At 42.6% G+C, this 13,608-nt stretch overlaps 1 protein-coding gene across 6 annotated transcripts in view; it reads right to left on the bottom strand.

The window, feature by feature from the left end:
* The window catches only part of SDHC (succinate dehydrogenase complex subunit C), a 54,539-nt gene that overhangs the window by 30,718 nt on the left and 10,213 nt on the right, over window positions 1-13,608 (bottom strand). For 3 of the 6 annotated variants that reach the window (XM_063627131.1, XM_063627132.1, XM_063627135.1), the window contains exon 3: window positions 9,931-10,032. The exons of the other annotated variants lie outside the window; for them this stretch is intronic. In XM_063627131.1, coding sequence (XP_063483201.1) covers window positions 9,931-10,032 — 102 coding nt within the window. The remainder of the gene's footprint in view (window positions 1-9,930; window positions 10,033-13,608) is intronic. 6 annotated transcript variants of the gene reach the window in all.

Genomic DNA, 13,608 nt, shown 5'->3' with positions numbered 1-13,608 from the left:
TCCTTCTGTTTTAGTGGCATGTCCAGTTTCTACAAACAGGGTTATTCCAGGAATCTGGCTTGGAAAAAAACTGAAGGGTTATGGTATTTGTGGAGGTGGTTAAAAAATGGCCAGCCTCACTGGCAGGAACCCAAGAGAGTAGCAGAGCTCAAGATACTTTGCTGGGTTAGCCTAAAAAAACAAAAAGCAGATTTACAGGGACTTATCTTCAAAGACATCAGCAAAAACTGTTATCAATGCCACTTTTGAAGATGAGATAAACAGAGATGTATGTATATATGTATGTATGATGTATGTATATACTTACATACACACACATGTGGTATGTGTGTGACAGAGATTGCATACATATATATGCTACCTCTATCCACAGACAGGGCCTAGAAGCAATGACATCCTAGTAGCAATGAGCACATCTAGCACCCAGATACTGATTTCACAGGAGTCATTTTGAAGAACTCCTATTGGCCAGGTCTGGGACAATTTGAACACCAAAATAAATAATAACAAAGTATAATCCTTTGGGGAAATTAATGCTTGATCCATATTATCCTTGAGTCCATACTGATAAAGAAAGCAAGCTTTACCCTATCATAACAAATAAATCTAGAAAATATTATTATAATATATAAAATTAGCAACATTACATTTGGCAACTATCACAGTAATAAATGATTTAGGCAAGTACCTCCAAGATACTGGTGAGTAAATATCTGATGAGAAAGAATATTTAGAGTTTCAAAGTATCTCCCGCCAAAATATGTATTAATTAATAAATACAACATCCTTATTCAGTAACTTTACAGTAGAGAAATCTAGCAGACACATCTTAAACAGTGACAGAAGTTAACATTACCAGTAATGGGATAAATCATCAGCACATGCCTCCTGATACAATGTACTGACAGAAGGATAGCATTACCGCAGGGGTATTCCTGCCAAAAATGCATAAATCATAAAACACCAAACAAACCCAAATTAAGGAACATACTAAAAATGTCAGGGTCATAACAAATAAGGAAAGATTAAAAATCTCTCCCATACTGCAGGAAAAAGAGACATGACAACTAAATGTAATATATAATTCTAGGTTCAATCTTAGGCCTATAAAGGACATTAATGGGACAAGTGGCAAAATTTGAATGGGACCTAAGGTTTAGATAGTAACATTGTGATGGTTGTACTTTGGAGACTGTCTTGCAATTGAGGAAATGCACAGCCAAGTATTAAGAAGTTGTAGTAGGCAGAATAATAGTCTCCTTAAAGATGTTCATGTTCTAATCTCTAGAACCTATGAATATGTTACCTTTTATGGCAAAGGGGAATTAAGGTTGCAGATGAAATTAAGGTTGCTAATAAGACAACCTTAAGATAAAGAGACTAGGCTGTGTGCAGTGGCCCACACCCGTAATCCCAGAACTTTGGGAGGCCGAAGTGGCAGGACAGTTTGAGCCCAGGAGTTCAAAGCCAGCCTGAGCAACATGGCCAAACTCCATTTCTAGAAAATATTTAAAAATTAGTCAGGCATGGTGGTGCATGCCTATAGTCCCAGGTACTTGGGAGGCTGAGCTGGGAGGATCACTTAAGCCTGGGAGGTCGAGGCTGCAGTGAGCCATGATCATGCCCCACAAGTTTTACTAAAAACTAGTAGAAAACTTGTGCATTTCAGCCTGGGCAACATAGCGAGACCCTGTCTCAAAAACAAAACAACAGGCCGGGCGCGGTGGCTCACGCTTGTAATCCCAGCACTTTGGGAGGCCGAGGCGGGCGGATCACGAGGTCAGGAGATCGAGACTACAGTGAAACCTCGTCTCTACTAAGAATACAAAAAAAAATTAGCCGGGCGTAGTGGCGGGCGCCTGTAGTCCCAGCTACTTGGAGAGGCTGAGGCAGGAGAATGGCGTGAACCCGGGAGGCAGAGCTTGCAGTGAGCCGAGATTGCGCCACTGTACTCCAGCCTGGGCGACAGAGCAAGACTCCGTCTCAAAAAAAAAAAAAAAAAAAAAAAAAAAACAACATAGACTATCCTAGATTATTAGGACGGGCCCAGTGTAATCGTAAAGGTCTTTAACAGCAGAAGAGAGAAATGAGAAAAAAGAAAAGCAGAAGAGGCTCACAGAAGAAAGGAGTCAAAGAAGAAATGAGATGACGGAAGCAGGGTCAACATGATGTGACTGAAGAACTCAATGTAGCAATGCTGGTTCTGAAGGTGGAGGAAGGAGGGCAGAAGCCAAGGAATTCAGATAGTCTCTAGAAGCTAGGAAAGGCAAGGACATGGATTCTTCCCTAGGGCCTCCAGAAGGAAACAGAGCCCTGCCAACACCCTGATTTTGGCCCAGGGAGATCTTGTCAAACATCTGACCCACAGAACTATAAGGTAATAAATTTGTGTTGTTTTAAGTCACTACGTTTGCAGTAATTTGTTATGGCAGCAAATAGAAAATTAGTATAGATTAAGATGGCCGAACAGGAACAGCTCCGGTCTACATCTCCCAGCCTGAGCGACACAGAAGATGGGTGATTTCTGCATTTCTGTTTGAGCCACCGCTGCTGACACCCAGCCAAACAGCGTCTGGAGTGGACCTCTAGTAAACTCCAACAGACCTGCAGCTGAGGGTCCTGTCTGGTAGAAGGAAAACTAACAAACAGAAAGGACATCCACACCAAAAACCCATCTGTACATCACCATCATCAAAGACCAAAAGTAGATAAAACCACAAAGATGGGGAAAAAACAGAGCAGAAAAACTGGAAACTCTAAAAAGCAGAGCACCTCTCCTCCTCCAAAGGAACGCAGTTCCTCACCCGCAATGGAACAAAGCTGGACGGAGTTGAGAGAAGAAGGCTTCAGACAATCAAACTACTCCGAGCTACGGGAGGAAATTCAAAACAATAGCAAAGAAGTTAAAAACTTTGAAAAAAAATTAGACGAACGGATAACTAGAATAACCAATGGAGAGAAGGGCTTAAAGGAGCTGATGGAGCTGAAAGCCAAGTATCAAGAACTACGCAAAGATTGCAGAAGCCTCAGTAGCAGATGCGATCAACTGGAAGAAAGGGTATCGCTGATGGAAGATGAAATGAATGAAATGAAGCGAGAACGGAAGTTTAGAGAAAAAAAGAATAAAAAGAAATGAACAAAGCCTCCAAGAAATTTGGGACTATGTGAAAATACCAAACCTACATCTGATTGGTGTACCTGAAAATGACGGGGAGAATGGAACCAAGTTGGAAAACACTCTGCAAGATATTATCCAGGAGAACTTCCCCAATCTAGCAAGGCAGGCCAACATTCAGATTCAGGAAATACAGAGAACGCCACAAAGATACTCCTCGAGAAGAGCAACTCCAAGACACATAATTGTCAGATTCACCAAAGTTGAAATGAAGGAAAAAATGTTAATGGCAGCCAGAGAGAAAGGTCGGGTTACCCACAAAGGGAAGCCCATCAGACTAACAGCTGATCTCTCGGCAGAAACTCTACAAGCCAGAAGAGAGTGGGGGCCGATATTCAACATTTTTTTTTGTTTCGAGACGGAGTCTCGCTCTGTCACCCAGGCTGGAGTGCAGTGGCGCAATCTCGGCTCACTGCAAGCTCCCCCTCCAGGGTTCACGCCATTCTCCTGCCTCAGCCTCTCCGAGTAGCTGGGACTACAGGCGCCTGCCACCACGCCTGGCTAATTTTTTGTATTTTCAGTAGAGACGGGGTTTCACCGTGGTCTCGATCTCCTGACCTCGTGATCCGTCCGCCTCGGCCTCCCAAAGTGCTGGGATTACAAGCGTGAGCCACCGCGCCCGGCCTTCAACATTCTTAAAGAAAAGAATTTTCAACCCAGAATTTCATATCCAGCCAAACTAAGCTTCATAAGTGAAGGAGAAATAAAATACTTTACAGACAAGCAAACGCTGAGTGATTTTGTCACCACCAGGCCTGCCCTAAAAGAGCTCCTGAAGGAAGCACTAAACATGGAAAGGAACAACCGGTACCAGCCACTGCAAAAACATGCCAAATTGTAAAGACCATCAAGGCTAGGAAGAAACTGCAAAATAACCAACTAACATCATAATGACAGGATCAGATTCACACATAACAATATTAACTTTAAATGTAAATGGGCTAAATGCTCCAATTAAAAGACACAGACTGGCAAAATGGATAAGGAGTCAGGACCCATCAGTGTGCTGTATTCAGGAAACCCATCTCACGTGCAGAGACACACACAGACTCAAAATAAAGGGATGGAGGAAGATCTATCAAGCAAATGGAAAACAAAAAAAGGCAGGGGTTGCAATCCTAGTCTCTGATAAAATAGACTTTAAACCAACAAAGATCAAAAGAGACAAAGAAGGCCATTACATAATGGTAAAGGGATCAATTCAACAAGAAGAGCTATCCTAAATATATATGCACCCAACACAGGAGCACCCAGATTCATAAAGCAAGTCCTGAGTGACCTACAAAGGGACTTAAACTCCCACACAATAATAATGGGAGATTTTAACGCCCCACTGTCAACATTAGACAGATCAACGAGACAGAAAGTTAACAAGGATATCCAGGAATTGAACTCAGCTCTGCACAAAGTGGACCTAATAGACGTCTACAGAACTCTCCATCCCAAATCAACAGAATATACATTTTTTTCAGCACCACACCACACCTATTCCAAAATTGACCACATAGTTGGAAGTAAAGCTCTCCTCAGCAAATGTAAAAGAACAGAAATTATAACAAACTGTCTCTCAGACCACAGTGCAATCAAACTAGAACTCAGGATTAAGAAACTCACTCAAAACCGCTCAACTACATGGAAACTGAACAACCTGCTCCTGAATGACTACTGGGTACATAATGAAAAGAAGGCAGAAATAAAGATGTTCTTTGAAACCAACGAGAACAAAGACACAACATACCAGAATCTCTGGGATATATTCAAAGCAGTGTGTAGAGGGAAATTTATAGCACTAAATGCCCACAAGAGAAAGCAGGAAAGATCCAAAACTGACACCCTAACATCACAATTAAAAGAACTAGAAAAGCAAGAGCAAACACATTCAAAAGCTAGCAGAAGGCTAGAAATAACTAAAATCAGAGCAGAACTGAAGGAAATAGAGACACAAAAAACCCTTCAAAAAATTAATGAATCTAGGAGCTGGTTTTTTGAAAAGATCAACAAAATTGATAGACCGCTAGTAAGACTAATAAAGAAGAAAAGAGAGAAGAATCAAATAGATGCAATAAAAAATGAAAAAGGGGATATCACCACCGATCCCACAGAAATACAATCTACCATCAGAGAATACTACAAACACCTCTATGCAAATAAACTAGAAAATCTAGAAGAAATGGATAAATTCCTCGACAAATACACCCTCCCAAGACTAAACCAGGAAGAAGCTGAATCTCTGAATAGACCAATAACAGGTTCTGAAATTGTGGCAATAATCAATAGCTTACCAACCAAAAAGAGTCCAGGACCTGATGGAGTCACAGCCGAATTCTACCAGAGGTGCAAGGAGGAACTGGTACCATTCCTTCTGAAATTATTCCAACGGATAGAAAAAGAGGGAATCCTCCCTAACACATTTTATGAAGCCAGCATCGTCCTGATACCAAAGCCTGGCAGAGACATAACCAAAAAAGAGAATTTCAGACCAATATCCTTGATGAACATTGATGCAAAAATCCTCAATAAAATACTGGCAAACCTTGGCCGGGCGCGGTGGCTCATGCTTGTAATCCCAGCACTTTGGGAGGCCGAGGCGGGCGGATCACGAGGTCATGAGATTGAGACCACGGTGAAACCCCGTCGCTACTAAAAAATAGAAAAAATTAGCCGGGAGTGGTGGCGGGCGCCTGTAGTCCCAGCTACTCGGAGAGGCTGAGACGGGAGAATGGCGTGAACCCGGGAGGCGGAGCTTGCAGTGAGCCGAGACTGCGCCACTGCACTCCAGCCTGGGCGACAGAGCGAGACTCCGTCTCAAAAAAAAAAAAAAAAAAATACTGGCAAACCGAATCCAGCAGCACATCAAAAAGCTTATACACCATGATCAAGTGGGCTTCATCCCTGGGATGCAAGGCTGGTTCAACATACGAAAATCAATAAATGTAATCCAGCATATAAACAGAACCAAAGACAAAAACCACATGATTATCTCAATAGATGCAGAAAAGGCCTTTGACAAAATTCAACAACCCTTCATGCTAAAAACTCTCAAGAAATTAGGTATTGATGGGACGTATCTCAAAATAATAAGAGCTATCTATGACAAACCCACAGCCAATATCATACTGAATGGGCAAAAACTGGAAGCATTCCCTTTGAAAACTGGCACAAGACAGGGATGCCCTCTCTCACCACTCCTATTCAACATAGTGCTGGAAGTTCTGGCCAGAGCAATCAGGCAGGAGAAGGAAATAAAGGGTATTCAATTAGGAAAAGAGGAAGTCAAATTGTCCCTGTTTGCAGATGACATGATTGTATATCTAGAAAACCCCATTGTCTCAGCCCAAAATCTCCTTAAGCTGATTAGCAACTTCAGCAAAGTCTCAGGATACAAAATCAATGTACAAAAATCACAAGCATTCTTGTACACCAATCACAGACAAACAGAGAGCCAAACCATGAGTGAACTCCCATTCACAATTGCTTCAAAGAGAATAAAATACCTAGGAATCCAACTTACAAGGGATGTGAAGGACCTCTTCAAGGAGAACTACAAACCACTGCTCAATGAAATAAAAGAGGATACAAACAAATGGAAGAACATTCCATGCTCATGGGTTGGAAGAATCAATATCGTGAAAATGGCCTTACTGCCCAAGGTAATTTATAGATTCAATGCCATCCCCATCAAGCTACCAAGGACTTTCTTCACAGAATTGGAAAAAACTACTTTAAAGTTCATATGGAACCAAAAAAGAGCCCGCATCGCCAAGTCAATCCTAAGCCAAAAGAACAAAGCTGGAGGCATCACGCTACCTGACTTCAAACTATAGTACAAGGCTACAGTAACCAAAATAGCATGGTACTGTTACCACAACAGAGACATAGATCAATGGAACAGAACAGAGCCCTCAGAAATGATGCCACATATCTACAACTATCTGATCTTTGACAAACCTGACAAAAACAAGAAATGGGGAAAGGATTCCCTATTTAATAAATGGTGCTGGGAAAACTGGCTAGCCATATGTAGAAAGCTGAAACTGGATCCCTTCCTTATACCTTATACAAAAATTAATTCAAGATGGATTAAAGACTTAAATGTTAGACATAAAACCATTAAAATCCTACAAGAAAACCTAGGCAATACCATTCAGGACATAGGCATGGGCAAGGACTTCATGTCTAAAACACCAAAAGCAATGGCAACAAAAGCCAAAATTGACAAATGGGATCTAATTAAACTAAAGAGCTTCCGCACAGCAAAAGAAACTACCATCAGAGTGAACAGGCAACCTACAGAATGGGAAAAAATTTTTGCAACATACTCATCTGACAAAGGGCTAATATCCAGAATCTACAATGAACTCAAACAAATTTATAAGAAAAAAACAAACAACCCCATCAAAAAGTGGGCAAAGGACGTGAACAGACACTTCTCAAAAGAAGACATTTATGCAGCCAAAACATACATGAAAAAATGCTCATCATCACTGGCCATCAAAGAAATGCAAATCAAAACCACAGTGAGATACCATCTCACATCAGTTAGAATGTCCATCATTAAAAAGTCAGGAAACAACAGGTGCTGGAGAGGATGTGGAGAAATAGGAACACTTTTACACTGTTGGTGGGACTGTAAACTAGTTCAACCATTGTGGAAGTCAGTGTGGCGATTCCTCAGGGATCTAGAACTAGAAATACCATTTGACCCAGGCATCCCATTACTGGGTATATACCCAAAGGACTATAAATCATGCTGCTATAAAGACACATGCACACGTATGTTTATTGCGGCACTATTCACAATAGCAAAGACTTGGAACCAACCCAAATGTCCAACAACGATAGACTGGATTAAGAAAATGTGGCACATATACACCATGGAATACTATGCAGCCATAAAAAATGATGAGTTCATGTCCTTTGTAGGGACATGGATGAAACTGGAAAACATCATTCTCAGTAAACTATCGCAAGGACAAAAAACCAAACACCGCATGTTCTCACTCATAGGTGGGAATTGAACAATGAGAACTCATGGACACAGGAAGGGGAACATCACACTCCGGGGACTGTTGTGGGGTGGGGGGAGGGGGGAGGGACAGCATTAGGAGATATACCTAATGCTAAATGACAAGTTAATGGGTGCAGCAAAACAACATGGCACATGGATACATATGTAACAAACCTGCACATTGTGCACATGTACCCTAAAACCTAAAGTATAATAAAAAAAAGAAAATTAGTATAGATTGTGGTCACTAGAAGAGGAGTGCAGCTGTAACGAATACCCAAAAATGTGGAAGTGCCTTTGAAATTGGGCAGTGGGAAGGGACTAAAAGAATTTTTAGGACCATGATTTTTAAAAAGCCCAGATTGCCTTGAACAGATTTTAGTAGAAATATGGATGTTGTGCTGGTGAGGATGTGGAGAAACTAGAACCCTTATACACTGCTAGTGTGAATGTAAAATGGTGCAGCCACTTTGGAAAACAATCTGGTAGTTCCTCAAAATGTTAAACATAGGCCGGATGCCGTGGCTCACGCCTGTAATCCCAGCACTTTGGGAGGCTGAGGCAGGTGGATCACGAGGTCAAGAGATCAAAACCATCCTGACCGACATGGCGAAACCCCATCTCTACTAAAAATACAAAAATTAGTTGGGCGCAGTGGCGCATGCCTGTAGTCCCAGCTACTCGGGGGCTGAGGCAGGAAAATCGCTTGAACCTGGGAAGTGAAGGTTGCAATGAGCCGAGACTGCGCCACTGCACTCTAGCCTGGCGACAGAGCGAGACTCCGTCTTAAAAAAAAAAAAAAAATGTTAAAAATAGAGTTACCATATGATGCAATAATTCTACTCCTAGGTATACACCCAAGAGAAATGAAACATATGTGCACACAAAAACTTGTACACAAATAAATGGTCATAGCAGCATTATTTGTAATAGCCAAAAAGTGGAAACAGCTCAAACATCCATCAATTTATAAATGGGTAAATAAAACATTGTATGTACATACAATATTATTCGGCCATAAAAAGGAAGGAAGTAGGCCGGGCGCGGTGGCTCACGCTTGTAATCCCAGCACTTTGGGAGGCCGAGGCGGGCGGATCACTAGGTCAAGAGATCAAGACCTTCCTGGCCAACCTGGTGAAACCCCATCTCTACTAAAAATACAAAAATTAGCTGGCTGCAGTGGTGCACACCTGTAGCCCCAGCTACTCGGGAGGCTGAGGCAGGAGAATCGCTTGAACCCGGGAGGCAGAGGATGCAGTGAGCCGAGATCGCGCCACTACACTCCAGCCTGGCAACAGAGCAAGACTCTATCTCAGAAAAAAAAGAAGAAGAAGAAGAATTTGCAACATTGCAACTTCTATATAACTTAGCATATATACTATATACCTTCCATATAAAGGTATATGGGAACTCTGTATATTACTTCTGCAATGTTTATGTAAATCTGAAATTGTTTCGAAAATGTTTTAATTAATGGGAATTATATTTTGACTTACCAGAATTTTCTAAATGGTAGTTTTGCAAAATAGATTACCCTTGTAATGACAGAAGATAGAATTTAGTCATCTCCACATAAAAAAGGTGTAAGATAATCCTTATGTTATCTCCCTCTACCCTGAAGGGTTCACCTCATCTACACAGCAGTATTTTGGTTGAGTAAAAGTGAGGTAAGTATCAAGTAGGCTAAAGATCAACCTTCAGAACTTTCACCCACTACCTCTAGATTCTCTGGCTCCAGAATCCTTACCTGTAGATAGTGATGTGGGGTGATAGAGGACGGTTTGAACCTATATTCTTATTCCAGAACCGCTCCATCTCTTCTTTGGCCGTGGTTCCCAAAGGAACAGCACTAAAATAAAACCAGACAGTTTGAAAATAACTAAAAGTAAGCTTGGTTTAATATTTTGCATAACGTTAAGTCAATATTTTGCAATACCAGCCAGGCATGGTGACTCACGCCTGTAATCTCAGCACTATGGGAGGCCGAGGCGGGCGGATCATCTGAGGTCATGAGTTCGAGACCAGCCTGACCAACATGGAGAAACCTCATCTCTACTAAAAATACAAAATTAGCCAGGTGTGGTGGCGGGCGCCTGTAATCCCAGCTACTCGGGAGACTGAGGCAGGAGAATCGCTTGAACCCAGGAGGCGGAGGTTGCGGTGAGCCAAGATTGCGCCATCGCACTCCAGCCTGGGCAACAAGAAACTTCTTCTCAAAAACAAAAAAAAAATTTTGCAGTATCTTTTTAGAAAAGGTTTTGTTAGGGAAGCAGGAGCCTAGGAGAGCCAGAGTGACACTATTTTAAAATCGACTCCATCTTGTTATAGCAACAGAAAACAGAAAATAAAAATAAAAATAAAAATAAAATAATAGGCCGGGCACAGTGGCTCAAGCCTGTAATCCCAGCACTTTGGGAGGTCGAGGTGTGTGGATCATGAGGTCAGGAGTTCAAGACCAGCCTGGCCAATATGGTGAAACCCCATCTCTACTAAAAACAGAAAAAAATTAGCCGGGTGTGTTGGCGCACGCCTGTAATCCCAGCTACCTAGGAGGGTGAAGCAGGAGAATCACTTGAACCCGGGAGGCAGAGGTTGCAGTGAGCCAAGATCCCATCACTGCACTCCAGCTTGGGAGACAGAGCAAGACTCCGTCTCAAAAAAATAAATAAATAAAATAAAAATAAAAATAAAATAAAATAAACTCCATCTTAAAACTAGCAAGGTACATTCCTTGCCAGTGACAACCCACGGTTCTAAGATGTTTACAGCTAAGGAAGCAGCTTGGTAATACCTGCAAGGACAAACTCCAACAACAGAAAGTCCAGATGTCTCAATACCCATAACAACATATGCTTTCAAAATAATTATAGTTATGCTTTAATGTACTTACACACTAAAATGTCAAGGATAGTTTTCTTTAAATCAATAGAATAATAAATTCTGTCATGCTGACTGGTCCCCCGCATGTAGGCACAGCTTAGTTTAGTCCTTACATAGACAAGATCCCTATATAAGGAAAACTTAGGCCAGACATGGTGGCTCACGCCTATAATCCCAGCACTTTGGGAGGCTAAGGTGGGCAGACGGCTTGAGCCCAGAAGTTTGAGACCAGCCTGGGCAACATGGCAAAACCCTGTTTCCACAAAAAATGCAGAGAAAATTTAGCCAAGCATGATGATCCGAGTCTGTAGTCCCAGTTACCCGGGTGGCTGAGGTGGAAGGATCTCCTGAGCCCAGGGAGGTAGAGGCTGCAGTGAGCTGTGATTGCATCATGGCACTCCACTCTGGGCAACAGAGCAACACTCTACATCAAAATATTTTTAACAATTGGCCAGGTGCGGTGGCTCATGCGTGTAATCCCAGCACTTTGGGAGGCTGAGGCAGGCAGATCACGAGGTCAGGAGTTTGAGACTAGCCTGACCAACACTGTAGAACTCCATCTCTATTAAAAATACAAAAATTAGCTGGGCGTGGTGGTGCACACCTGTAATCCCAGCTACTCAGGAGGCTGAGGCAGCAGAATCGCTTGAACTCAGGACGTGGAGGTTGCAGTGAGCCCAGATCATGCTACTACTCTCCAGCCTGGTCGACAGAACGAGACTCTGTCTCAAAAAATAAAAAAAAAATCAAAAATTTAAAAATTTAAAAAAAAATAAACCTTAAAGACCTAAAATATATATATACATATATATTTAAAAAAAAAGAGAGAGAAAGAAGAAAAAAAGACAGCATGTTCCCCCACTTGCTTTCTGAGGACACCCTACTATATAATTGAGTAGTTTCTAATAAACTTGCTTCTTTCACTGCACTTTGCTACTCACCTTGAATTCCTTCCTACATGAGATCCAAGAGCCCTCTCTTGGGGTCTGGGTCAAGATCCCTTTTCCGGTAACAGTATGGTGGGCTGGATAAACTCACAGTATTAGGAAAACATGTTCCTTCACTTATTTTATTTTTATACCAACTTTAATTCAGTTAACCTGAATCATCTGATGAGGTCATATCAGACGATAACTCTCCTTTTTTTTTTTTTTATTTTGCGATGGGGTCTCGCTCTGTGGCCAGACTGGAGTGCAGTGGTGCAATCTCGGCTCACTGCAACCTCCGCCTCCTGGATTCAAGTGATCCTCCTGCCTCAGCCTCCCAAGTAGCTGGGACTACAGGCACATGCCACCGTGCCCAGATAATTTTTGTATTTTCAGTCGAGATGGGGTTTCACTACGTTGGTTGGTCAGGATTGTCTTTATCTCTTGACCTCGTGATCTGCCTGCCTCGGCCTCCCAAAGTGCTGGGATTACAGGCATGGGCCACCGTGCTGGGCCGATAACTCTGCTTTCTAATCCCACCCAATACACAGGTCTGGCAATGAAAGCACAACTTCTTGTTGGGTGGCGGGGCAAGTATATTTAAAAAATATTCACATTGGCCGGGCACGGTGGCTCACGCTTGTAATCCCAGCACTTTGGGAGGCCGAGGCGGGCGGATCACGAGGTCAGGAGATCAAGACCATCCTGGCTAACACAGTGAAACCCCGTCTCTACTAAAAATACAAAAAAAAAAAAAAATTAGCCGGGCGTGGTGGCGGGCGCCTGTATTCCCAGCTACTCGGAGAGGCTGAGGCAGGAGAACGGCATGAACCTGGGAGGCGGAGCTTGCAGTGAGCCGAGACTGCGCCACTGCACTCCAGCCTGGGTGACAGAACGAGACTCCGTCTCAAAAAAAAAAAAAAAAAAAAAATTCACATAAATAGATTATGCTTTTCCAGGGCCACAGTTTTATCTCATACATTACCATCTGCTCTCATCTGGCTTTTCAAGATTCCCTTTCAGGTTCTCAAATATCAAAAACTAGATTCAGCTCGGTACCTCAATAGTTTCTTGGTTTCCTTTGTCACTGGGCTAGGTTGAAACCAACTATTAAACAGCCATGCTCAGGCTATGCACAATTCTCCATTGCCCCATCCAGGTGATCCTTCTACCTCAGCCTCCCAAGTAGCTGGAACTACAGGCACACCACCACCACACCCAGCTAGTTTTTGTATTTTTTGTAGAGAAGGGGTTTCACCATGTTGCCCAGGCTGGTCTCAAACTCCTAGGCTCAAGCGATCCGCCCACCTCAGCCTCCGAAAGTGCTAGGATTACAGGCATGAGCCACCATGCCCAGCCTACTAAATTGTTGAGGATAGCTGTTTCTTATTTATTTATTTATTTATTTATTTATTGAGACAGGGTATCCCTATGTTGCCCAGGCTGGTCTTGACCTCCTGGGCTCAAGGGATCCTCCTGCCTCAGCTTCCCAAAGTGCTGGAATTACAAGTGTGAGCCACCACATCCAGTCTTCTTTTTTTTTTTTTTTGAGACGGAGTCTTGCTCTGTCCCCCAGGCTAGAGTGCAGTGGCACAATCTCGGCTCACTGCAAGCTCCAC

This window comes from Symphalangus syndactylus, chromosome 12, assembly GCF_028878055.3.
Source record: "Symphalangus syndactylus isolate Jambi chromosome 12, NHGRI_mSymSyn1-v2.1_pri, whole genome shotgun sequence".
In the NCBI taxonomy this organism is placed as follows: Eukaryota; Metazoa; Chordata; class Mammalia; order Primates; family Hylobatidae; genus Symphalangus; species Symphalangus syndactylus.
The sequence above is the reverse complement of the archived record's forward strand: the minus strand, read 5'-3'. Positions and strand labels throughout refer to the sequence as shown.